The 26,432-nt window shown below is 36.5% G+C and overlaps 5 protein-coding genes across 8 annotated transcripts; 1 reads left to right on the top strand and 4 right to left on the bottom strand.

The window, feature by feature from the left end:
- Positions 1-406: 406 nt before the first annotated feature.
- LOC125224276 (RING-H2 finger protein ATL54-like) lies at positions 407-2,357 on the top strand. The gene has a single exon (XM_048127653.2). The coding sequence runs from the start codon at positions 538-540 to the stop codon at positions 1,621-1,623; it is 1,086 nt and encodes a 361-aa protein (XP_047983610.2). The 5' UTR covers positions 407-537; the 3' UTR covers positions 1,624-2,357.
- A 1,095-nt stretch (positions 2,358-3,452) lies between these two features.
- LOC125218984 (uncharacterized) lies at positions 3,453-5,611 on the bottom strand. Of its 2 annotated transcripts, XM_048120819.1 has the most exons (3): positions 4,852-5,611; positions 4,254-4,765; positions 3,453-4,058 (listed from the first exon to the last, which is right to left on the bottom strand). In XM_048120819.1, exons 1-3 carry the CDS (start codon positions 5,577-5,579, stop codon positions 3,604-3,606), a joined length of 1,695 nt encoding a protein of 564 aa, XP_047976776.1. In that variant the 5' UTR covers positions 5,580-5,611; the 3' UTR covers positions 3,453-3,603. The 2 variants fall into 2 exon arrangements, with proteins under 2 accessions (XP_047976776.1, XP_047976775.1); XM_048120818.1 differs by having other exon boundaries at positions 3,453-4,765.
- A 2,435-nt stretch (positions 5,612-8,046) lies between these two features.
- LOC125185170 (uncharacterized) lies at positions 8,047-12,398 on the bottom strand. Of its 3 annotated transcripts, none has more exons than XM_089057133.1 (4): positions 12,238-12,398; positions 11,824-11,943; positions 9,436-10,273; positions 8,047-9,349 (listed from the first exon to the last, which is right to left on the bottom strand). In XM_089057133.1, exons 3-4 carry the CDS (start codon positions 10,161-10,163, stop codon positions 8,182-8,184), a joined length of 1,896 nt encoding a protein of 631 aa, XP_088913259.1. In that variant the 5' UTR covers positions 10,164-10,273; positions 11,824-11,943; positions 12,238-12,398; the 3' UTR covers positions 8,047-8,181. The 3 variants fall into 3 exon arrangements, with proteins under 3 accessions (XP_088913259.1, XP_047937624.1, XP_088913255.1); XM_048081667.2 differs by having other exon boundaries at positions 12,243-12,398; XM_089057129.1 differs by having other exon boundaries at positions 9,436-10,241; positions 12,243-12,398.
- Positions 12,399-14,125: 1,727 nt separating this feature from the next.
- Positions 14,126-15,489, bottom strand: LOC125185502 (DEAD-box ATP-dependent RNA helicase 7-like). The gene has a single exon (XM_048082036.2). It carries the CDS (start codon positions 15,407-15,409, stop codon positions 14,126-14,128), a length of 1,284 nt encoding a protein of 427 aa, XP_047937993.2. The 5' UTR covers positions 15,410-15,489.
- Positions 15,490-20,299: 4,810 nt separating this feature from the next.
- Positions 20,300-24,091, bottom strand: LOC125185316 (uncharacterized). The gene is made up of 3 exons (XM_048081839.2): positions 23,928-24,091; positions 21,863-22,628; positions 20,300-21,633 (listed from the first exon to the last, which is right to left on the bottom strand). Exons 2-3 carry the CDS (start codon positions 22,603-22,605, stop codon positions 20,439-20,441), a joined length of 1,938 nt encoding a protein of 645 aa, XP_047937796.2. The 5' UTR covers positions 22,606-22,628; positions 23,928-24,091; the 3' UTR covers positions 20,300-20,438.
- Between the last annotated feature and the right edge of the window lie 2,341 nt (positions 24,092-26,432).

The raw sequence follows: 26,432 nt of genomic DNA, 5'->3' as shown, positions 1-26,432 counted from the left end.
GGAGTTTACCCGAATTTGATCAGCTGCTCGACGAAAAATTGGACCTCCAACGATGACAATTTGAAGTTTTCGAATGGCAAATTTGAAAAATTGCTACGTTTTACCCGTTACTTATATCAGCTCCACAAACCCGCTTGGAGTATGCTGGGTCGCTCGAAAAGTTTGCTTGCTACCAAATGCTAGAAACAAAGTGAGGAGGAGTGTGTTTCGAGCTGTTTCGGGCGTACCAGAAGAGCCCTTAGTGATCAAAATCGCTAAAATCCCATTATATCGTTAAACCACAGGAACAACCAAAGCTTGTGTATATTTAAAAAATAAAATGTAGAACAATAAAAAACAAAGATTTATCCGCCGCCTCCGACTTTCATCACAACTAGAATAGTCAACAAGAAATGAAGAAAATCATCGCTCCAACTGTCCCACTTTTTCTCTTCTTTCTTTCTCTCTCTAAATAAACACACTCACACACACAACCTCTTTTCTTTGACTCTCTCTCTCTCAAGTCTGAACCAATCTCCCCCCTTTCACCTTCTTCCGATGATGGCCTTCCACCGCCGTAAACTCCTCTATGAATCCGTCCCCACCTTCTGCCAGTCCTTCTGCCCCGACCAACAGACCGACTGTCCACCGACCTGCTCCAAATACTGCCCAGACTCCTGCAAATCATCAATTTCCTTCCAATTCCCGCCGCCGCCGCCTCCTCCTCCCGCCTCCGCCGCCGTCGATCCAGCCGGAGACTCCACCGGCGGCCTCTCCCACGCCCTCACCATCTCCCTCGCCGTCCTCGCCACCGCCTTCTTCCTCTTCACCTGCTACACCATCTACAAATTCTACACCCTCTGGAGAGCCTCCCGCCGCCGCCGGATGCTGCGCCAATCGCAGCGCCGCGATTTCGGTGAAGAAGAAGGCGATGGCGATTTTGTCGATGGAGACGTCGTTGACCACCCGATCTGGTACATCCGGACGGTCGGGCTGCAGCCGTCGGTGATTAATTCGATCACGATCGTCAAGTACAAGAGCGGCGACGGGATCGTGGAGGGGACCGACTGCGCCGTGTGCCTCAGCGAATTCGAGGAGGATGAGACGGTGAGGCTGCTCCCGAAGTGCAGCCACGCCTTCCACATCCCCTGCATCGATACGTGGCTGGCTTCTCACACCAATTGCCCCCTGTGTCGGGCTGGGATCGTCGCTGCTGCTTCCGGCGGCGCGATTCAGCTGCAGGAGGAGCCGATCGGCGTTGATTCGAGGCGGAGTGAGGAAGGATCGGAGGGGCTAGGGTTAGGGTTTGGTGAAATTGAAGGGGATGGGGCGGTTAGGTCTCAAATTGGGGTCGAATTTGAGGGAAATGTGGAAGGCGATTGCAAAATTGACGTGGAATTGGATGCGGCGGCGGTGCAGCCGGTTAGGAGATCGGTGTCGATGGATGCCTTGTCGGCGTCGGCGATCAGCGCTGCGGTGGCGAATGCTTTTCCGCGGCAGTGTGATAAGAGCTCCGGCGATCAGTTGGGGAAGTTTGAGAGCCCTTCGATTGAGAGGTGTGCGCAGACGGGGTCGTCTTCGATCAAGAGGTCGGCTTCGTGCAGCGCCAAGGTGTTTCTTTCGAGACACAGCAGCCGGAGATGAGGAATTTGGACTTGTACGGATCCAGGAAATGGAACTCGTGCGGATGGAAAACGTACGTTTTTTGCTGACTAAGCGTATTTTTATTCTTTTCGTAGCGATCTGAATCATGCGATTGAGGTTGATCATACCTCGCTGAATAAGAATGTCATCGACTAGCTAGCGGATCCGAGAAACGGAACTTGTGTGGATAGAACTCGTCGGCTGAAGAATGCCGTAGTTGATTAGCTAGCGTTGTCTAGGATGAAGCGTTTTTTTTTCGTTTTCGTAGTGGTAGGATTTAGGAAACTGCAGTTGATCGCACCCCGCTCAATAATAAGGTCGTCGACTAGCTAGCGGATCCAGGAAATGGGACTCGTTCGCTGAAGAAGGCCGTAGTTTACCAGCTACCCTTGTGTACGATGAAGCGTTGTTGTTTCTTTTCGGAGTGATCTGAAGCATGAAATTGCGGTTGATCGTACGCTTCTGAATAAAAAGGTCGTCGACTAGCTAGTGTCGTCTGCCGCCCAAATGGCTGAGGAAGTGTTTTTCTTTTCGTAGTTGTCTGAATCATGAAGTTAGCCCCTTAAATCGCCCCACAAAAAAGATTGGGGCGCAGTGGTCGGAGGCCGATTTATGGAGTTTTTCGACGGTACTTGTGAACTGGCGGTTGGATCATAGAATGTAAATCAAATATACAAATGTAATTAACAGTTTTGGATTTGTTTGGTCATAAAATGGATGACATCGTTTGTTTATTTGTATCGTGTTAATTGCTCTGTTTTTTTTTCTCTGATTGATGAATTTGTTCATTTTGGAGTCTATCAATCTTTGGAAATGGAGCATGTTCACAAGCAGGAAGAATTGTTGATTGGTTTTGTCAATCTTGCTATAAGTCTTGTCTTGTCGATAATTTCTGCATAAGGTGGTAGGATCAATGGGATGTGTCGGACATAGTGAATAAGGTCGTCGCCTGAATCAGAAAACAAGAGAAGATGTGCGGTTGTCGCTTCCAATGGATAACATGAGTGAAGCTCAAATCTAGTAAAGCTCTTAGCTCTTTACCAACTGTTTTTCGATGGCTGTTCTCCGGTTATTGGCGATTCCAAGCTCTTGGGCAACTCTGTACCTCCCCATCCTGCACAGCGCGACCAATTCAGTTGGAACAAGGACTTTGAACAAATAGTTGGTAGGCGTGGAAGCTGAATCCGGTAGAACGGACGGGACAAACAATGGCTATGATATGATTTGACGCACAAACGAATGCGAGAGTTTGTTTGGTAAGTCGTGAACAATTTTATGCTGCGAGAATTACAATTGGATGGAAAAAGAGTTAACACAACAAAATAGTACTCCCTCCGTCCCGGCTAAGATGACACATTACTTAGCCGGCACGGGATTTTAGGAGTTATTGGTTAAAGTGTTTAATTAGAGAGAGAGAAGGTGGGTGTAGGTATTAAAGTAGAGAGATGAAGAAAAATGAATATTTTAATTGGAGTAAGAAAAAGTGGTTGAGTGTATTAATTAGAGAGAAAAGTTACCAAAAAAGGAAATAAAGGAAATGTGTCATCTTAGTTGGGACAAACTAAAAAGGAAAACGTGTAATCTTAAGCGGGACGGAGGGAGTAGTACTTGTCTATAGACTACAGTATAATCGCTACCAAACTGAACCAAAAACATCAAACTCAAGAATAAAAATTGTGTCAAGTTTTAATTTTGGTTTAAGTTTCAATTTTGGCCACATTAGTGTGTCCGATGTATTCAATAATTATGTCACCTTCAGCTCAATCTAGCCCCCCAAGAATTCACCACTTTATGACCAAGTAAATAAGTGCAAAGAATAGTTGTAAACATACAAGAATAATAAAATCTTTATATAAGAATAACCAAATACATAAGATACATAAACAACACACATTTAGCTTATAACATAAATACAACAAACTACATATGCATGCACCCAATTAACAAGAGAAATTTGTTTTGATTTGCATAAGATTGCCTCTAGGCATCACCCAAGCATTTCACACCGCACTCTACACCCACGACAAAGAAGCACGACGCACATTGAAATCCGGGCCTATCATAACTATCTTCATGACATTGATCACATCTCTTTTTGTTGGATATGATTTGAAATCTGATAGGGTGATCATGAATGGATATCACATACTGCTTTGTCCCATATTTGATGTTTCTGTACTCACCTGACGTAGCAGGAAAGCATTCCGGGTGAAAGGATTGATCGCAGTCTCGACAATAATACATCCAACTTCTAGGGTCCATTTGTTGTTCGCAACTACTGCAGTAGAACTCACCGGGGTGGTTAAACCGAGCATCATATGTCAACCATAACATGTGATTCTCCAATCTATGCTTATTTGTTGCTGGTAGCATCACGCATGCACCGCACACACTGAATCTGCAGCTATTGCATTTGTATTGTCCCACAGTTGGACCTACAAAGTTATAACAGTTAACACAGAAAAAAGACTCATAATCACTTGTGACTATCTCGAGATAAATATGTCGTGGGTGAGCTGTGTGTGTTATGGTGCTGGGCAGAGAAGAACACTTGATGTCTAAGTTGAAACTGCAGCCTTCGTGGGTACAAGAGTAATAGAGACCTATCGTATAAGCACCACAAATATTACATTTCTTCCAATGTGTTAGCTTGCCATCAATATTTTGAAGCCTTAAGCTGTGATCTTTGATTGGGTGAATAGGAAGAGAGGAGATCTCAAGTGGTAAGTTGAAGCAGGATAAATGGAGAAAATATTTGCATTCATCACAACTCATATAGCCAATCTCATACCCATCACCATCCGTTTGCTTCTTTTCATGTATAGGCAGTGTGCACCCATCACATATTAATTCCCATCTTGGAACACTCTCAAAATCATCTTCGTCGTCTTCGTCTCTTTTGTAGTGATCATGGGATGATGATGATGAAGAAGACGATGCAAATGTAGTAAAAGTTAGTAGATGATCAGGGTGACTGAAGAACCTGTACTTGCCACCGATGTTCTGATCATCATGAGGGATGAGAACTTTTCCACTTTCCCGCCTAACGAAAGGTCTGATTATCTCCTCATACATGTCATCTACTGCTATCGGAAACTTGGTAACATCTTTCTCACCATCAATTGCATTTTCATCATCAAATCTAATAGAAAATCAACGAAAACATTTTAACTAAATATGCATGTTTTGACACAAATCGTATGAGTAAATAGTAGTAAGAAGTATTACGTGGAGGTGGCACAGTTGAGATGGACGATATATCTACAAAGGTGGCAATGATAGAGCCATCGTCTCAACGGCAAAGTCATACTGCATATGCCACAATCAAATTCATATTTGATATACTCAGATGGAAGAGAATACGTGAGTGAGAGAGAGTGGTGATGATGAGGGAAGTCCTTAGACTCAGGGAGGAGTGCGCAGCTCTCGTGTATGGAGTAATCACAGAGGGTGCAGGTGTAGGAGTCCCCTTTCTCAGTGGCACCACATGCATCGCAGGGGAATGGACACCACCTCGTCTTCTTTGAAAACCGTAGCTGATGTTGAGGGTGGCTTGGATGGTACATAAGCGGCTGCTTATCAGTAAGAAACCCCGCGCATCCCAAGTGGATCCGTAATCCATCACAGCCCCCTTGGCTACATCTGTAGCCTAACCCATACACCTTTTCTTCACAAACCGCGCATTCTTTTGATCCAAAAATTGTGTATGACTCATAGAGTGTGAGAAGGTGTGAAGGATGGATAGGATGCATAATCTCTTGAAGCATTTCCATGCATTCTTTGTGTAACAACCTCTCAAATCCACACCTGAGGCTGCATCCATACGTTGCATCTCCGGGTAAAATGAATCTCCAACAACCAGAACAATATGGATCGTAATCACCTTGCTTGGCCGGGTCGGGGATCAGACTCAGAGGGTGTTCATGAAGCATATGAGGAAAACTCTCCTGCTCCATCTCTCTCTTTTTCTCTCTCAACAATTATTTTTTTCTCTTCTTCCTGTGTTTGTCACTCCTCACATGGAAAAGAAAATGTTCCTATATACATTGAGCAATAAAATCATTGCAAACCTGGAATGCAAGTAAGAAATAAAGAAAAAGGTAAATAATTTCCAAGTAAGGAAGTATTCTCAATTTCTCATCAATATCTTGTAATTCAAGACATATAAGCTTTACTTACAAAATCACATCCGATTCTATGGAAACTTGAAAGTTGAAACATTCCAACTTAGTAAACAAAGCAAAGAGTTATACTTTATATATATTACTATAAATTATTTAGATTTTAATCTCGAAATATTATGAAAAAAGTAGCACTAGATAGATACTTTGGATTCGAAACAATATTTCTCGCACTATAATGACTACTTTAATAAAAACGAAATGTGACTTTTAAGTTGGGCACCAAGCTTCATTTCAATTCAAAAGGAACCAAGCTTCATTTCAATTCAAAAGGAAAAAATAGTGAGCAAGAAGCCAAGAAATAATGCAATATAAAATGTTTAAATTAAGTCAAATTAAATACGTGGAATGTATTATAACTATAATAAGCTGATTCGAATTTCAATTAATATAATTTGGGGCAATGCAGAAATAATAATTCCATGAAATTTAAGCCTAAACTGTCTCTGACGGCAAGATCACGGCCTGAATCTATGGCTGCAGAATTAGAAGAGATCAAAAGTTGAGTAGTTTACATACAAATAGAAACAGAAAATGGTGAAAGCTTATTAATTTTGTTTAATTACTAAAGAACTTACATTTACATTACCATATCACCTACTAGGCTCCTTTCTAATGCAAAGTACATACATCCTACGTCTTACAAACTCCAAACTATAACCTGGATTACTCCCTCCATCCCAAATAATTCGTTACCATTTGACTCGGAGTTAGTAGATAGTGAGTCCTGCTTTTATATATTAGTTTTATAATAAAATGAGAGTCAATAGATGACACATAATGTCAATACAATGTAATTGGTTGACGTCGAGTTGACATTTTTGTTGACTTTATTTGTCATCTGTTAACGTCAAGCTAAGTCACTACATCTAGTATATTTGAAATTTGTATATAATATATGTAGATCCACTTATATAGAGGTAACCGAAAGTTTATATTTACCCAACATAACTAAATCTTTGTTCAAGATTTAATTTATGGTTTAAGTTACAATTTTTTTTTCACATGTTCCATGCACTCATTTATTATGTCACATTCAGTTTACAACCAAAGTAAAGAGAAGTGCAAGGAAATCGCACTGCAAAAAGGAGAATGTTTTGATCTCACCACAAAAAGATTGGGGCGAAGGGGTCGGAGGCCGATTTATGGAGTTTTCAATGGTACAATAGGTAAAAATTGGCTCAATGAGAATGCCAAACAAATATACAAATGTAATTAACAGTTATGAATTTGTTTTTGTCGTATAAAAAAATGGATGACATTAAAACTCGTGCCAACCCTAAATGATCTATTTTTATAAAAAATTAAATCTACTATAATAAAAGTGATAGTGATCCCCAATTAAAAAATTTGATCTTATCAAAGTTAATTGATAATAGTTAATACATGAAATATCACCATGGTTTCATAATAAAATAAAACAAATAATGTTCTAATATAAAGTTATCGTTTTTGTATATTTACGTATAAATTGACTTGACAATAATTGTGATGATGATTAATTATTTAAATAAATAGAATAATGAATATCTCTTTCATATGTAGTGGAGTATTTATTATACATGGAGTTTGAAGAAACTTTCCATATAATTTAATGTTTCCCTTGTTTATATATCTAGTTGGAAACATGACTATATGTATTTTCCACTTGTCAAATCTCTATTAGTAGAGCATACCAAATAGGATTGACACCTTGGTGAGGATTGACCACTAAATTTTTACTCTTTGAATAGATAAATAAAAAAAAATGAAATTTATTATTATTATATATATATATATTAATAGTTTAAACTGTAATTTGAAAAGTTTTTTAAATTCTAAATTTTATTCTATTTATAATAACTAGATACCTTATATAGTGTAATTTCTATATTTCTACTACTTCCATTTGTCAGCTTCTAATTAGTGGGACACACCACGTCATCATGCCACGTGGTGTGTCCGGACCACTGAATATTTTCTCGCGACGGAGGGTGTGTAGTTTAGTTATTATTCGTTATCAAAGAAATAGTACTTCCAAGTTCCAAATAAAATTGAGCTAATGACCATTTCTTTCTGATTTTATTTTTTAGAATCAAGGTTTTAGGATTCACAATAAAAATTGTGTCAAGAAAGAATCAATTTTTGCAACATTATGTACTCAATAATTATGTCACGTTGAGATGACTCTAGCTCCCATAGTGTTCACCACTCTATGACCAAGTAAAAGAAGTGCAAGAATATTAAATACACAGAATTGATAAAATCTTTATACATAAAAATTATCAAAATACATAAGATACAAGAACAACACACATCATAACATAAATACAACAAACTACATATGCATGCACCCAATTAACAAGAGAAATTTGTTTTGATTTGCATAAGATTGCCTCTAGGCATCACCCAAGCATTTCACACCGCACTCTACACCCACGACAAAGAAGCACGACGCACATTGAAATCCGGGCCTATCATAACTATCTTCATGACATTGATCACATCTCTTTTTGTTGGATATGATTTGAAATCTGAGAGGGTGATCATGAATGGATATCACATACTGCTTTGTCCCATATTTGATGTTTCTGTACTCACCTGACGTAGCAGGAAAGCATTCCGGGTGAAAGGATTGATCGCAGTCTCGACAATAATACATCCAACTTCTGGGGTCCATTTGTTGTTCGCAACTACTGCAGTAGAACTCACCGGGATGGTTAAACCGAGCATCGTATGTCAACCATAACATGTGATTCTCCAATCTATGCTTATTTGTTGCTGGTAGCATCACGCATGCACCACACACACTGAATCTGCAACTATTGCATTTGTATTGTCCCACAGTTGAACTTATAAAGCTATAACAGTTAACACAGAAAAAAGACTCATAATCACTTGTGACTATCTCGAGATAATTATGTCGTGGGTGAGCTGCGTGTGTTATGGTGCTAGGCAGAGAAGAACACTTGATGTCTAAGTTGAACCTGCAGCCTTCGTGGGTACAAGAGTAATAGAGCCCATTCGTATAAGCATGACAAATATAACAGTATTTACTATCTGTTAGATTGCCATCAACATTTTGAAGCCTTAAGCTGTGATCTTTGAGAGGATGGATTGGAAGAGAGGGGATGTGTAGCGGTAAGTTGAAGCACGACAAATGGAGAAAGTATTTGCATTCTTCACAACTCATGTAACCACTCTCATACCCATCACCATATGTTTGCTTCTTTTCATGTATAGCCAATGTGCACCCATCACATGTTAATTCCGATCTCGGAATAATGTCAAACTCATCTTCATCATCGTCATCATCATCATCTTTTTTGTAGCGATCTTGAGATGATGATGAAGAAGACGATGAAAATGTAGTAAAAGTTAGTAGATGATCAGGGTGACCAAAGAACCTGTACTTGCCACCCTTGTTCTGATCATCATGAGGGATGAGAACTTTTCCACTTTCTCGCCTAACGAAAGGTTTGATTATCTCCTCATACATGTCATCTACTGCTATCGGAAACTTGGTGACATCTTTCTCACCATCAATTGCATTTTCATCATCAAATCTGATAGAAAATCAACAAAAACATTTTAACTGAATGTGCATGTTTTGACACAAATTGTATGAGAAAATAGTAGTAAGAAGTATTACGTGGAGGTGGCACAGTTGAGATGGACGATATATCTACAAAGGTGGCAGTGATAGAGCCATCGTCTCAATGGCAAAGTCATGCTGCATATACCACAATCAAATTCATATTTGATATACTCAGATGGAAGAGAAAATGCGAGGGAGAGTGTGTGGGCAGGGTGATGATGAGGGAAGTGCGCGGACAATGGGAGTAGCGCGCAACTCTCGTGTATCCAGTAGTCGCAGAGAGTGCAGATGTAGGAGTCCCCTTTCTCAGTGGCACCACATGCATCACAGGGGAATGTGCACCACCTCGTTCTCTTGGAAAAGCGTAGCTGATGATGAGGGTGGCTTTGGTGGTACATAAGCGGCTGCTTATCAGTAAGAAAGCCCGCGCATCCCAAGTGGATCCACAATCCATCACAGCCCTCTTGGCTACATCTGTAGCCTATCATCCCAAACACATATTCTTTACAAACTGCACATATTCTTGATCCAAAATCATGGAGTGTGAGAGGGTGTGAAGGATGGATAGGGTGCATAATCTCTCGCGGCATTTCCATGCATTCTTTGTGTAACAAACTATGATATCCACACCTGAGGCTGCATCCATACGTTGCATCTCCGGGTATAAAGTATCTCCCACAACCATAACAGTATGAGTTGTAATAATCACTTTGCTTGGCGGAGTCGGGGATCAAACTCAGCGGATGTTCATGAAGCTTATGAGGAAAACTCTCATGCTCCATCTCTCTTTTTTTCTCTCTCAACAATTATATTTTCTTTTTCTTCTGTTTGTCACTTCTCATATGGAAAAGAAAATGTTCCTGTATGCATTGAATAATAGAATCATGCAAACCTGGAATGCAAGTAAGGAATAAAGATAAGGTAAATAATTTCCAAGTAAGGAAGTATTCTCAAATACTCATCAATATATGTAATTCAAGACATATAAGCTTTACTAACTAAATCACATTCCGATTCTATGGAAACTTGAAACATTCTATCTTTGTAAACAAAGCAAAAAATTATACTTTAGATATATAAATCATTTAGATTTTAATCTCGACATATTATGCAAAAAGTTCTAGATACTTTGGGTATTAACAATATTTAAATTTTTTAAATCAAGTCAAACTAAACACTACGTGTAATGTATAATTATAAATATAATCAGCTGATACGAATTTCAGTCGATATCACACAATTACTCAGTTGTCCATGTTCGCACGAACATGAACAAGTGGGGTCCTATTCTAATGCAAACTACGTATACGATTATATGGTATATCTTACAAACTCTAAACTATAATTTGGACTATTAGATCTCAGTATTTGATGTCAATAGATGACAAATAACGTCAACAAAAGTGTCAACACAAAATATCAATACAATGTTAACCAATTAACAATGAGTTGACATTTTTGTTGACGTTATTTGTTATCTGTTGACATCAAATTACTGCATCTAACTAATAGCCCATATTATAATTTAAAATTTGTATAATATATATAGGTCCACTTATATAGAGGTAAACGAAAGTTTATATTTACCCAAAATAACTAAAGTCTCATTCAACTCATAATTATTTTCACACTGAGTCTCTCTTACCTACAATTTTCTCTCTACATTTATCATTTTATTGCACTATATATGTCCGGCGAAAAAGGATGATGACATTGAAATCTCACTAGAGAATGACCGGGATACTCAAAAAATAGTTAGGTATCTAGTTTAATTTTGTAATTTGTCAATATTTTAGGATTTTGATAATGTAAGTTTTAAATTTTTTTTATATGCTATATGTAGTTTTTGGGAATTTTAATTATGTAATTTTTGTGTTTTAGTGAAATTAAAGTAATAAATTAATTAAATTTCATAATAAATAAATTAAAATAAGAAATGAATAGAAAATAAAAATGTAGTCCCATAAATAGTTAAGGAAAAAGATATGGCAAAATAGTTTTAATGACATGATTGTGAATGACCAAATGTAGGGAATATAAATTAGAGAAATTCTTTTTTTTTTGGGTAATAAAAGTGGCAAAGGCCGCTGAACAAAACAAACTAACCAGGGTATGAAATACCTAATTAAATTATTTTCATTCCATAAAGAATCATAGTACTATTATACAAAAATTTAATATTCGGCAACAGAATAATGAGAGACGACGACTCACTTTCACCTTATCAAATTTTTATTAAAATACAATAACACCAATTTTCCGACAATAATTATTTACTAGTTAACACACAACGTTGGATTTGAAAACCTTATTGAATAAGAATACAATTAGGGAAAACGCCAAAAAAAAGGGGAAAAGGAAGAATTCTCATCAAATATCTTGCATTTCAGACATAAAAGTTTTACTAACAAAAATCAAATTCCTATTGATTATAAATTCTACCTGTGGTGATCTTGAGGTCAAGGGTTCAAACCCCGCCACCCGCTGGAAGACTTTCAGCCTTAATCCGCAAGCCCGGTCAAGCAGGATTAGTCGGATTCCGTCAAAAGGCGGGTTCGGCACCTGTAGTTAAAACCAAAAAAAAGAATATAAATAATTTAGATTTTCATCTAATTTAACAACGAATCCGGAAAATATTTATCTTGTAATCCGACAATTCAACATAAAATTACTAGAATTAAATCACAACAATGAGCTGCCATACATTTCACAAATCACATTATAATTACAGAAACACACACACACACACACACACACAGCAAATAGATGGCCATTTCATAGATCAAATACACCCCAGCATCTCATTACCATTCACAACCACAAAATTCACAACAATGAAAATTATAGATCAAATACATTACGTGTCAAGCTGATCCAGGCCGGCTTCAAGCTGCAGGTCGATTCGGTTGAAGATTGGAGAAAGCGATGAAAAAACTCTAATGATTTCTTTACTTCTGCCAACATTATGCGATTCAAACCTTATATAGTACTAACGTTGGGGCGAGAGGTGTTGCATGTGGGGTCACTGGCATCTCGAATTAGGAGTTTTAGGGTTAAGTGGCTTGCGATCGGGTTATTGAATATTTTGGATCGAAACAATCGTTTTAGCATTATGCTAATGACTTTGATCAAACCTATAAGTGTGGCATTTAGGTTGGCTGCGAGCTTCAATTTCAATTCAAAATTGAAATGTAAGAGAGAATTAGTGCTTAAATCAAAAAAATTAAATTAAATGTATGAAATGTATCAGGAGTATGAATATAATTAGATGTCATAGATAACCTTGCCAAGATAAGATATCAAAATACCGACATATATTAAGTAAACAACTTTTAAGTTATCCAAGATGTGTAGTTACTAGTCTAGGACTATATTAAATGATAAAGAAATTCATTTTCATTATAAAAATTTACCATTCTTTATTATTACACACTACATCTGCTTTTATCGCTTTTCAAGATTATAACCTACAAAAGAAAAGAAAAATTCATAACATATTAAAAGTGAAAAAGAAAATTGATGTCAAATTGGTATCTGTTCTTGAAAGCTTTGTGTAATAATAGAATCACAAAAACTTGGAAAGAGAGCAAAGAATAGACATAAGGTAAATTGTATCTAGTCTAATAAATTGAGTCAAAATTCATTTTTACCTTGAGTCATGTGTTCCTAAAAATATTGTACTCCTATATTCTGAATTTTGTTATAAATTATTAGCACTGGCTTTAATAATATAACTGATGATTGCATTGCTAAACACATTAATTAAACAAAGGAACAGTACACTGGAAGTTATTGAAAACGAATAATAATAATAATAATAATAATAATAATAATAATAATAATAATAATAATAATAATAATAATAATAATAATAATAATAATAAAACAAATAAAAAGTTATAATGAAGAGAAATAGATACTTTTCTTGGGTATGTAAGATTTAAAATTTGATTGTAAGTTTCAAGATATATAAGCTTTACTTACAAAAATCATATTCCGATTCAATGGAAACTTTAAAAATTCCACCTTCGTAAACGAAGAAAAGAATTATTCTTTAAAAATCATATTCCGATTCAAAAGGAAAAAAAATGTGAGAAATAACGAAAGCATTAAACCAATACTTAAATATGTGGAATGTATTATAAAGAAATACTACTCCATCCGTCCCATAAAAGTTGGGACAAAACTTTTGGGCACGAAGATTAAGAATTTATATTAAATAAATAGGAGAGATGAAAAAAGTAGGAAAGATAAGAGAGAGTAAAGTAAATGATGGAATACAGTAAGAGTGATTAGATGTTTTGTCTTTTGTTAAAAAAAGAAATGACTCAACTTTGTTGGGACGGAATAAAAGGGAATACGTCTCAACTTTTATGGGACGGGGGGAGTACTACTATATAACTTGTTGGCAATTGAAACTAAAAATATAACATATGACTGTCCCACATCGGTGCCAAAAGAAAACTGAAACTAGTATATAAATCTCATGGGCCCTCTTCCTATCACCAATTGGTTTTAGGATGGAACCTATGGATTTCTATCATGGTATCAGAGCGGGTCGCCGACTGTGGGTCAAATTTAACTGACCCAACAGTATATCTGGGCCGAAACAAAAAAATGACTGATCCAGCAGTATATCTGGACTTAAAAATTTGGGCCAAATGGTCCAACCGATCGAAAAAAAATTGGACCGATTGTCCAATCGATTAGAAAAAGTCCAACCCCTCCAAGATTCACCTAAGATTCACCTTGAAGGGTTTGAGGGAGGGTGTTGGCAATTGAAACTAAAAATATAACATATGACTGTCCCACATCGGTGCCAAGAGAAAACTGAAACTAGTATATAAATCTCATAGGCCCTCTTCCTATCACCAAAGCCACCACGGCCACCACCGCCACCACCAAATCTTCCTCTTGATGGCTCTCTTTCCTGCAAATTTGGCAACAAGGTCACCACTTCCAAGCTCACACCAGCAGCATTCTCTTGCCCTGCAAGGAAAGCATCAAGATCTTCGACAGCAACGTCGAATACAGCACCCTTCCCATCGGCAGTTAATGAAAGACCCTTTATAGATTCAACCTTCTCCTCAGGCAAAAACCTCCTCAGAGCTCCATAAGCAAACGATGGTGAGTAGATGGGCTTTCCACACTCGAGCTGTACAGTAACATGATTTTCCAATGAAGTGAGAAGTGACCGATTCTTAATTTCAGTGTAACCAGCAGCATTGGCCAATGCCTTAGCAAGTAGGTCTGCTGGAGTTAAATCAGATGAGTTGAGTAACTCTTCAGCTGCAGCTTTGAATACCGGAATCACACTATCTGAAATTTCATTGATTTTTTCTGCTGCTTCAACACCAGCAGATTTAGCTATATCAGATGGCTGTGGAGCACTTATACGTTCAAATTTAACACCTGATTCTCTTTCGATCCTAGAAAAATTTGACATCCTAGGATCATAAAGCATCACAGCAACACCACTTTTCCCAGCTCTTCCTGTTCTCCCAGATCGATGAATGTATGCCTCTACATCACGAGGTGGCTCACACTGAATAATTAACTGGACATCATCAATGTCTAGTCCTCGTGCTGCAACATTGGTAGCCACAAGTGTAGAAAATTTGCCTGATCTGAAGGCATTAAGAGTTACCTCACGGGTAGACTGTTGTATATCACCATGCAATGCACGTGCTCCAGGAAGCACACCAGCAAGTGTGGAAGCAGAATCCTTTGTCTCAGTGAAAATAATAGTGCGTCCACCACTGCTATAGCAACGAATGATGTCAGGAATGAGCTGAGCTCTGGCAGATACAGAGCAGGGAAGGACAAAATGCCTTACATTGGTGCTGGCTTTCATTTTCTCATTACCAACAAGGTCAGCAGTTTTCTTGTCTGGTTTCAAAAATTTGGTAGATATTTGCTTAACCCAAACTGGCAATGTAGCACTGAAAAGCAGCGTTTGGACTTTGCTAGAATCCTCAACCTTGCCAAGAATAAGTTCAACATCGTCAACAAAACCCATCCTCAGCATTTCATCAGCCTCATCTAGCACTCGGAACTGTAAGGACCGGAAGTCAATATTTCCTCGCTCAAAATAAAATCAAAATTTCTTCATAATAATCCTGTTTGTTTTCCAATAAATCATGTGGCAATAGCACGCTTGTACGAAAAGGAAATTTTTGTAGTCATTACCTTATTCACAAATTTTCATAAAAACTTATTCAGTCTTTATGATACTTACATTTACTACATATACATTATCTGATGCGATAATCGTGATACTATGGTAGTACTCTCATCAATTTCTTTTCACATGTGCCATGCACTCATTTATTATGTCACGTTCAGTTTATGACCAAAATGTGCCCCAATATACCCAATATATAATTATGACCAAGTAAAAAAAGTGCAAGAATATTAAAAATACTACACAGGATTGATAAAATCTTTATCTATAAGATGCAAGAACAACACACATAATAACATAAATACAACAATCTACATAAACATGAACCAAATTAAAAAGAGACATTTGTTTCGACTTGCATAAGATTGCCTCTAGGCATCACCCAAGCATTTCACACCGCACTTTACACACACGGCAAAGAAGCATGACGCACATTGATTCCGGGCTTATCATAACTATCTTCATGACATTGATCACATCTCTTTTTGTTGGATATGATTTGAAATCTGAGAGGGTGATCATGAATGGATATCACATACTGCTTTGTCCCATATTTGATGTTTCTGTACCGACCCGATGTGGCAGGAAAGCATTCCGGATGAAAGGATTGATCGCAGTCTCGACAATAATACATCCATAACCTGGGGTGCATTTGGTATTCGCAGCTGCTACAGTAGAAATCACCAGGACGATTAACATAGGCCTCATATGTCAACGGCAACAAGTGATTCTCCAATCTATGCTTATTTGTTGCTGGTAGCATCACACATTTAGCACACACACGGAATCTGCAGCTATCGCATCTGTAGTCTCCACTTTCGTTAGATATGAGACCACGACACTTATAACAGAAACTAGAATTATCGCCCTTGACAAAATTGAGATAATTATGTCTTGGATGAGCTGCGTGTTTAATGGTGTTGGGTAGAGAAGCACACTTGATGTCTATTCTGAACCAACACTCTTTGTTGGTACAGTCGTAAAAGAGCCCATTCGTTAAAGCCTGACAAATAAAACAGTATATCCAATCTGTGCCGGCTTGAAGCTAGGGTCGGCTTGAAGCTAGGGTCCGATTTGGTTGGAGATTGGAGAAAGATAGGAAAGTACTCTATTGCCTTCTTTACTTTAGCCCAATTTATGCGGTTCAAACCTTATACAAGGCGGGAGGTGTTGCACGTGGGGTCATTGACATTTCGAATGTTTTTGAGTATAGTAGGAATTTTACGTTTAAATGGCCGACGATTGAGTTTAGGCTACGTACCCCATCTATAATAAAGAAAAGAAAAGAAAAATCTATCACATTGTGTAATGGATTTATGTCAAATTGGTATCAAAGTTCTTGAAAACTTTGTGTAATAATAGAATCATAGAAACTTGAAGAGAGAGCAAAGAATAGATATAAGGTAATTTATATCAAGTTTATCAAATTGAATCACAATTTATTTTTACCTTGAGTTATGTGTTCCAAAAAATATTGTACTACTATATTCTTAATTTTGTTATAAATAATTAGCACTGGCTTTAATAATATTACTGATGATTGCATTGCTAAGCACATTAAACAGAGGAGCAGTACACTTGAAGTTAATGAAAAAGAATAATAATTAAAAAAATAAAAAGTTAAAACAATTACATGCTATAGATAATGGAAAACAAATTTATAAACATGTTAATTAAAGAAATTTTAAGTTTTTTAGAATGTGGAATTATGAATCTAAGCCCATATTATCATATGAGCCATGATTTGTTTTTAAGTCATGTAGTAGTATGTCATTATTTTTTTCTTTTTAACTGCAACTATTTCGGTGTATCGCATATACATTGCACGAAGGGAAGATAAAGATCTGATTCTCTACAAAGCAAAATCTTCATTTCTTTAGAATAATCCTATTTGTTTTCCAATAAATCATGTCGGTAAATATTTAGGGAGTGTTTGAATTGTTTCGGTAGATAAGGAAGAGCTAAATTCCCAACATTATCCTTTGTCTTTATGCTTATTTCCAAAAAGTTAGGGGGCAATAAAGTATTTTCGTGTAACGACCCGGCTTCTAGACTGATGGCTGTCCCCACAGACCAACACAAGTCTTTCCAGCGTGCTTTGTCCTCACTCACACGCTCCCAGGGGTCACCCATCTTAGAATTACTCCAAGCCAAGCACGCTTAACTTCGGAGTTCTTATAAGATGGATGCCAGAAAAGCAGATACGTCTGTTGTTATGAGTAGCACCTATCCTATCTATTAAGCTCTCCTTGAATATGCAGTCCCATACCTGCATATCCTCGGAATCCTTCTCGTTCGGGTGTGTTTCGGTTCATTCATGTCCCCCTCCACTTCAGATGTAGGAGCTGCTCCTTGTCCATGCCTCTGCACCGGCATCACTCCCTACTCTTGCCCCGGGCGTTACATTTCATGTCTTTCTCTGACCAATATTAATAAAGTTGATAGGTATATGTCCATTTTTCACTGATTAGAAAACATGCTCTAATACTTGGGCCACCAAGAAACACGAACAAAGAAACCAAACATTAGATATAGACATATAGGAGCCATTAACTGCATACAATTCAAACACATCCTTTAAGAAAAAGTTTATTCACTCTTTTGTGACACTTACAATTACTACATTCTACATATACAGTATCTGATGCGATAATCGTGATACTATGGTAGTGCTCATGCTCAATAACTAATAACTATATATAAGGATAATTTTCTGAAAAATTACACAAATTAAAATATTTGTCGTATTACGTTGTATACCAAATTCTACATTCAGTTTCTATTTTTGCTACAGTAGTGTGTGGCATGTATGAAAAAGCAAGAATATAATACACAAGAATTATAGTAAGTCTTTTGTATACAATATTAATCAAATACTACATTAATTGAAAGATACAAGACCAACACACATTTAGCCAATAACATAAACACAAGAATCTACATATATATGCACGCGATCAAATGTCCTCACCCCATGTGTTTCAGACCGCAAGACGCAAGTTATGCACACGACAAAGAAGCATGATACACATTGAAATCCAAGCTTATCATAGTAATTGACATGACACAGGCCACATCTCTTTTTCTTGGATATGATTTGAAATCTAAGAGAATGGCGAGAGTCATGAATTTTGGATATCACAGAATACTTTCTCCCAAAGTTGATGTTTCTGTACTTACCCGACGTAGCAAGAAAGCATCTGGGATGAAAGGATTGATCGCAGTCTCGACAGTGATACTGTTACGAACGTACCAACGCCCGATCCGCCGGCGGTGGTTCTTGATGACAGCCATGTAGATACAGTGGTGTCCACCGGGTTAACAGGTGAAGCAGCGGAGCAGCAGAAGGAAGAGTTGAGCAAGGCAGCGAGGGAGACGGCTCCGACGGGAAGGCAGCTTCGACCTCGGGAGAGTCTGAAGCAGCCTGAAACGCCTTCGTGGTTACAGCTCCAAATAAAGGCGTGGAGCAGCTCTTTATTTTATTTTATTTTATTCTGTTATTTTGTTAAGTATTTTTGGACAATATTTTTGGCTTTTACGAACTTATTTTATTGAGCGTTTTATAAGCTCCGTCGGGTTTTATTTGTTGGTTCTTTCCCGATGTAGGTTTAGGTCGAACCAACCCTAGGGTCCTTAGAGGTTATAAATAGGGCTTTCATTAATTCCGTCATTCAATTAATGAAGTAATATTTGCCCACAACCTTGTGCGATACACAGATATCAGAACTTTTCACGCTGCCGACGGAAAACTCTTCCGCGCCAGCCGCTTTCTCGTTTTGTTTAAGCCGCCGATCCCGGGCTTAGGGACGCCGGACTCGTGTGTTGTTGGTTTAGTGACAGGAATTCTTCTTTAAGAGCTTCGCCATCTTAACAGATACATATAACCTCTGGCTTCCATTTGGTCTTCACAGTTGCTGCAATAGAACTCACCAGGACGGTTAACATAGGGATCAAATCTCGACATATTATGAAAAAAGTAGCACTAGATAGGTACGTTGGATCGAAACAATATTTCTCGCACTATAATGACTACTTTAATAAAAACGAAACGTGACATTTAAGTTGGGCGTCAAGCTTCATTTCAATTTAAAAGGAAAAAATAGTGAGCAAGAAGCCAAGAATTAATGCGATATAAAATGTATAAATCAAGTCAAATTAAATACGTGGAATGTATTATAAATATAATCAGCTGATTCGAATTTCAATTAATATTATTTGGGGCAATGCATAAATAATAATTCCATGCAATTTTAGCCTAAACTCTGACGGCAAGATCGCGGCCTGAATCTTTTTATGGCTGCAGAATTAGAAGAAATCAAAAGTTGAGTAGTTTACATACAAATAGAAACAGAAAGTGGTGAAAGCTTATTAATTTTGTTTAGTTACTATAGAACTTATATTTACATTACCATATCACCTACTAGGCTCCTTTCTAATGCCAAATTACATACATCCTACAAACTCCAAACTATAATCTGGATTACTCCCTCTATTCCAAATAATTCATCACCATTGACTCGGAGTTAGTAGAATGTGGATCCTACTTTTATATATTAGTCTTATAATAAAATGAGAGTGAGTGGAATGTGAGATCTTCTATCAATTTTTGCCACATTAATAGTGTGCCCCATATACTCAATAATTATGTCACGTTCAGATGACTCTAGCTCCCTTAGCGTTCACCACTTTATGACCAAGTAAAAAAAGTGCATGAATATTAAATACTACACAGGATTGATAAAATCTTTACATATAAGAATAATCAAATACATAAGATACAAGAACAACACACATCATAACACAAATACAACAATCTACATAAGCATGAACCTAATTAAAAAGAGACATTTTTTTTATTTGCATAAAATTGCCTCTAGGCATCACCCAAGCATTTCAAACCGCACTCTACACACACGGCAAAGAAGCATGACGCACATTGAAATCCGGGCTCATCATAACTATCTTCATGACATTGATCACATCTCTTTTTGTTGGATATGATTTGAAATCTGAGAGGATGATCATGAATGGATATCACATACTGCTTTGTCCCATATTTGATGTTTCTGTACCGACCCGACGTGGCAGGAAAGCATTCGGGATCAAAGGATTGATCACAGTCTCGACAATAATACATCCATAACCTGGGGTGCATTAGGTGTTCACAGCTGCTACAGTAGAAATCACCAGGACGGTTAACATAGGCCTCATATGTCAGCGACAACAAGTGATTCTCCAATCTATGCTTATTTGTTGCTGGTAGCATCACACATTTAGCACACACACGGAATCTGCAGCTATCGCATCTGTATTCTCCACTTTCGTTAGATATGAGACCACGACACTTATAACAGAAACTAGAATTATCGCCCTTGACAAAATTGAGATAATTATGTCTTGGATGAGCTGCGTGTTTAATGGTGTTGGGTAGAGAAGCACACTTGATATCTATTCTGAACCAACACTCTTTGTTGGTACAGACGTAATAGAGACCATTAGTATAAGCATAACAAATTATACAGAATATCCAATTTGTGAGCTTGCCATCAACATTTTGAAGCCTTAGGTTGTGATCATTGAGCAAATGAATAGGAAGAGAGGGGATCTCAAGTGGTGAGTCGAAGCAGGACAAGTGGAGAAAGTATTTGCATTCATCACAACTCATGTAACCACTCTCATACTCATCATCATTTGCTTCCTTCTTTTCATGTATAGCCAGTGTGCACCCATCACATATTATTTCCGATCTTGGAATACCATCATCATCATCATCATCATCATCATCATCTATTTTGCAGTGATAATGAGACGATGACGAAGAAGACGATGAGGCTAAAGAAAATGTAGTAAAAGTTAATAGATGAGGGTGATTGGAGAAGCTGTACTTGCCACCGATATTGTGATTGTCATGATCATGAGGAGGGATGATGTCAAGTTTTCCTCTTTGTCGCTTCACGAAGGGTCTGATCATCTCCTCATATATGTCATCTTCTGTCTTTGGAAACTTGGTAACCACTTTCGCATCATCAATGGCATTTGCATTTCCATTTTCATTTTCATCATCAAATCTAAAAGAAAATCAACCAAAACAGTTGATTAAATTAAATTGACAAAATAATGGTAAGAGTAAATAGTACTCCTTAAAACTGACCCATCACTAAAAATGGAAATATATTTATTTCTACTTTATTCCCTCTCTTTACTTTACTCTCTCTGCATTTAACACACAAAATAAAGCTTCATAAAATCCAGTGCAAGGATCATCTTTGTTGGGACGGAAGGAGTAAGAAGTATTACGTGGAGGTGGCGCAGTTGAGATGGACGACATATCTGCAGAGCTTGCAATGATAGACCCAACGTCTCAACGGTAAAGTTAAGCTACATATAGCACAATCAAATTCGTAAGGGATGTACTCATATGGGAGAGAAAATGCGAGGGAGAGAGAGTGGTGATGATGAGGGATGTCCTTAGACAGCGGTAGGAGTGCGCAACTCTGGTGTATGGAGTAGTCGCAGACAGTGCAGGTGTAGGAGTCCCCTTTCTCAGTGGCACCACAGGCATCGCAGGGGAATGGACACCACCTCGTTTTCTTCGAAAATCGAAGCTGGTGCTCAGGGTGGCTCGGGTGCTCCACATGAGAGTGCTTTTCGTTACGAGCCCCTGCGCATACCAAGTGGATCCACAATCCATCACACCCCTCTTGGCTACATCTGTACCTTAACCCATACACATCCTTTTCACAAATTGCACATTTTTTTGTTTCAGACAAATCTTTTGGCTTATACATTGTGAGAGGGTGTAAAGGATGGATAGGATGCATGATCTCTTGAGGCATTTCCATGCATTCTTTGTGTAACAACCTACCATATATACACAACTTAGAGATGCATCCATAAGCTACTTCTCCGGGTGAAAAGTATCTCCAACAACCAAGACACTTATAGATGCGATGAATTTTTTCGGACGAGTCGGGGATCAGACTCAGCGGATGTTCATGACACATATGATGAAAACTCTCTTGCTCAATTTCTCTTGACATTTTTTCTCCTTTCCTTGTTATCACTGCTCGCATTAAAAAAATGTAACACTCACGTATATATACATTGAGTAATAATATAATCATACAAAATTTAGCCCGAGCAATGTAAAGAGATATTACAAACTATAACTGAATTTCGAATTTCGGATTTTTCTACAAACTTAAAACTTGATCGTATAATCATGGACTTTGATAATGTTTGTTATCGAATCATGTGTGGCTCGTCGGATAGTCTGGGTGGACTAAACAACGACGTCGTTTCGTCATTTTACGCAAACACTGCTATTAAACTTAAGCCCATATAATTTGTTTTTTTTTTAATTTTCTTAGATGATGGCCACATACGAATCCACAAAGTCCACTTATGATTTGAACATCAATTGTTGATGATCAAAGTTTATGATTTTGATGTTTTAATAATTTAATTGATGATTGCATTACCAAATACATACATACATATAAACAAAAGTGCAATACACATAAAAGATATAGTACACCACAGCAAAAAAAAAATATAAATAAATAAATATTAAGGACGCTAATTTGTGTTTCTAAATACACCACCAACGCTTCAACAAACGCCCATATTATTGGCGCTCCAACTAAAACTAGAGAACGCAAATGAAAGCGTCCAAATAAATAAAAAAATTAAGTTAATTCACACTTTATTTTTCATCCTAAATTATTGTTGTTATTTTAAAAAAAATTTCAATGCAAATAATCACGTCTCAATTTTTGTATCCTTAAAAGATACTCTATATGTATTTCGTAGTGATACTACCTATGTCGCTCATAATTTGAATCTTTTCTTTTGGGACGACTCACCTTTATTCACCTTATCAAATTTTTATTAACACCAATTTTCCAACAATAATTACTAACAACTTAACACACAACGTTGTATTTGAAAACCTTATTGAATAGAATACAATTAAGGAAAAAGCCTAAAAGGGGAAAAGGAAGAATTCTCATCAAATATCTTTGTAATTCAGATATAAAATTTTTACTAACAAAAACCAAATTCCGAATGATTATAAGTTCTACCTTTGTAAACAAATAAAAGAATATAAATAATTTTAGATTTTATCAACAAATCCGGGAAATATTTATCGTATAATCAGACAACTTAACACAAAAAATATACTAATATTTAATAAATTTTCAGAACAATGAGTTGCCAACCATTTCACAAACCACATTAATTATAAAAAAAACATAAAGCAAATAAATGGCCATTTTATAAATCAAATACACCCAGCATCTCATTACCATTCATAACCACAAAATTCACAACAATGAAAATTATAGAACAAATACATTACCTTTCTGAGAGAGAGAGAGAGAGAGAGATCGCTGATTCAGGCCAGCTTCAAGCTGGGGTTCGATTCGGTTGAAGATTGGAGAAAGCGAGGAAAAAACTCTATTGATTTCTTTACTTCTGCCAAAGTTATGCGATTCAAACCTTATATAGTACTAACATTGGGGCGAGAGGTGTTGCATGTAGGGTCACTAGCATCTCGAAATAGGAGTTTTAGGTTTAAGTGGCTTGCGATCGGTTTATTGAATATTTTGGATCAAAACAATCGTTTTAGCATTATGCTAATGGCTTTGATCAAACCTATAAGTGTGGCTTTTAGGTTGGCTACGAGTTTCAGTTTCAATTCAAAATAAGAGAGTATTAGTGCTTAAATCAAACAAATTAAATTAAATGTGTGAAATGTATTAGGAGTATGAATATAATTAGATGTCATAGATAACCATACCAAGATAAGATATCAAAATACCGACATATATTAAGTAAACAACTTTTAAGTTATCCAAGAATGTGTAGTTACTAATGTAGGACTATATTAAATGATAAAGAAATTCATTTTCTTTATAAAAATTTACCATTCTTAATTGTTACACACTACACTGCCTTTATCGCTTTTCAAGATTATAACCTACAAAAGAAAAGAAAAATTCATCACATATTAAAAGTGAAAAAGAAATTGATGTCAAATTGGTATCTGTTCTTGAAAGCTTTGTGTAATAATAGAATCACAAAAACTTGGAAAGAGAGCAAAGAATAGACATAAGGTAAATTGTATCTAGTCTAATAAATTGAGTCAAAATTCATTTTTACCTTGAGTCATGTGTTCCTAAAAATATTGTACTCCTATATTCTGAATTTTGTTATAAATTATTAGCACTGGCTTTAATAATATAACTGATGATTGCATTGCTAAACACATTAATTAAACAAAGGAACAGTACACTGGAAGTTATTGAAAACGAATAATAATAATAATAATAATAATAATAATAATAATAATAATAATAATAATAATAATAATAATAATAATAATAATAATAATAATAATAATAATAATAATAATAATAATAATAATAATAATAATAATAATAATAATAATAATAATAAAACAAATAAAAAGTTATAATGAAGAGAACTAGATACTTTTCTTGGGTATGTAAGATTTAAAATTTGATTGTAAGTTTCAAGACATATAAGCTTTACTAACAAAAATCATATTCCGATTCAATGGCAACTTTAAAAATTCCACCTTCGTAAACGAAGAAAAGAATTATACTTTAGATATTATAAATTACTTTAGTTATATATTGTGAGGGTAAACAATTCCCACATCGGAGAATGAACAAGAGTTGCAAGTGTATAAATGAGCTATTTCAACTCCATTAGTATGAGTTCTTTTGGGGAGTACCCTAAAAGCAAAACCGCGAGGGCTTTGCCCAAATGCGTGGCACTGAAATTGGGCCAGGCTTCTGTCGTTTCAATTCAAAAGGAAAAAAAATGTGAAAAATAACGAAAGAATTAAAACAACACTTAAATATGTGGAATGTATTATAAATATATAACTAATTCGAATTTCAGTTAAAATAATTACATGCTATAGATAATGACAAAGAAATCAAAATATAAACATGTTAATTAAAGAAATTGTAAGTTACTTTAGAATGCGGCATTATGAATGTAAGCCCATATTATCATATGAGCCGATTTGTTTTGACTTAGTCATGTAAATCATTATTTTTTTTCTGTATCGCACCTACATTTCACGAAGGAAAGACGAAGATCCGATTCTCTACAATGTAAAACCTTCACTTCTTCATAATAATTATATCTGTTTTCCAATAAATCATGTGGCAATAGGTGGTAAATTGAGTCAACTCTTGTTGTGTTATTTTCTTCGATTGATTGAATCCCGCGGGTTGAATCCACTACCATCGATGTCCGCGTGCAATCCAATCCGATGCAGGAAAATTTTCCTACAAAGCTTTACGTATTTTCTCTCTTGTGACTCTTATGTTCTTTCTACTGTCACGCTGTTTCTCATTCTTCACCATGAAGAATAAATAATCATCAAGTAGAATTTCCTTTTTCGCTTGTTCCATTGAAATAGTTCATATTCATTTATGACAAATATTTTTTTCCTTCTTTCTTACTTTATCGTTTATGGACCCGTGTCAACTCTAAATGTCCTATTTTTACGGGATGAAGGAGTTTAGACATTAAAAATAGTAAAGTGGTGACATATCCACTAAAAGCCACGGTCCCTGTTTGAAGTGTGTAATTTCATTTCATTAACCAAGTCTTGTCGACGGTTAACTGAATTAAGAAACACTGTAAGTTCGAGATTAGTTTTAGGGTTCATAAGTTTAAAAATCTTTGGTCAAATTATGTTTCGAATTTTTCTACAATAGTGTGTGCCATGTACTCATTTATTATATGCCACATTCAGTTCGCTCTAGCTCTGTTGGTGTTCATCACTTTACGAAAATAAAATGTAAGAATAACATTAAAAACA

This window comes from Salvia hispanica, chromosome 1 (assembly GCF_029641045.1).
Source record: "Salvia hispanica isolate PSC_SH4W2 chromosome 1, Shi_PSC_v1, whole genome shotgun sequence".
NCBI lineage: Eukaryota > Viridiplantae > Streptophyta > Magnoliopsida > Lamiales > Lamiaceae > Salvia > Salvia hispanica.
Note: the sequence above shows the minus strand (reverse complement) of the source record. Positions and strands in the feature narration are given on the sequence as shown.

What these genes read in the sequence shown, in the direction of transcription:
- LOC125224276 (XM_048127653.2), top strand. Translation starts at nt 538, where the DNA reads ATGATGGCCTTCCACCGCCGTAAACTCCTCTATGAATCCGTCCCCACC.
- LOC125218984 (XM_048120818.1), bottom strand. Translation starts at nt 5,579, where the DNA reads ATGGAGCAGGAGAGTTTTCCTCATATGCTTCATGAACACCCTCTGAGT. An exon ending in CTCAACTGTGCCACCTCCAC is followed by an intron (nt 4,766 to 4,851) that starts GTAATACTTCTT and finishes ATTTTCTATTAG; the next exon opens with ATTTGATGATGAAAATGCAA.
- LOC125185170 (XM_089057133.1), bottom strand. Translation starts at nt 10,163, where the DNA reads ATGGAGCATGAGAGTTTTCCTCATAAGCTTCATGAACATCCGCTGAGT. An exon ending in CTCAACTGTGCCACCTCCAC is followed by an intron (nt 9,350 to 9,435) that starts GTAATACTTCTT and finishes ATTTTCTATCAG; the next exon opens with ATTTGATGATGAAAATGCAA.
- LOC125185502 (XM_048082036.2), bottom strand. Translation starts at nt 15,409, where the DNA reads ATGCTGAGGATGGGTTTTGTTGACGATGTTGAACTTATTCTTGGCAAG.
- LOC125185316 (XM_048081839.2), bottom strand. Translation starts at nt 22,605, where the DNA reads ATGTCAAGAGAAATTGAGCAAGAGAGTTTTCATCATATGTGTCATGAA. An exon ending in CTCAACTGCGCCACCTCCAC is followed by an intron (nt 21,634 to 21,862) that starts GTAATACTTCTT and finishes ATTTTCTTTTAG; the next exon opens with ATTTGATGATGAAAATGAAA.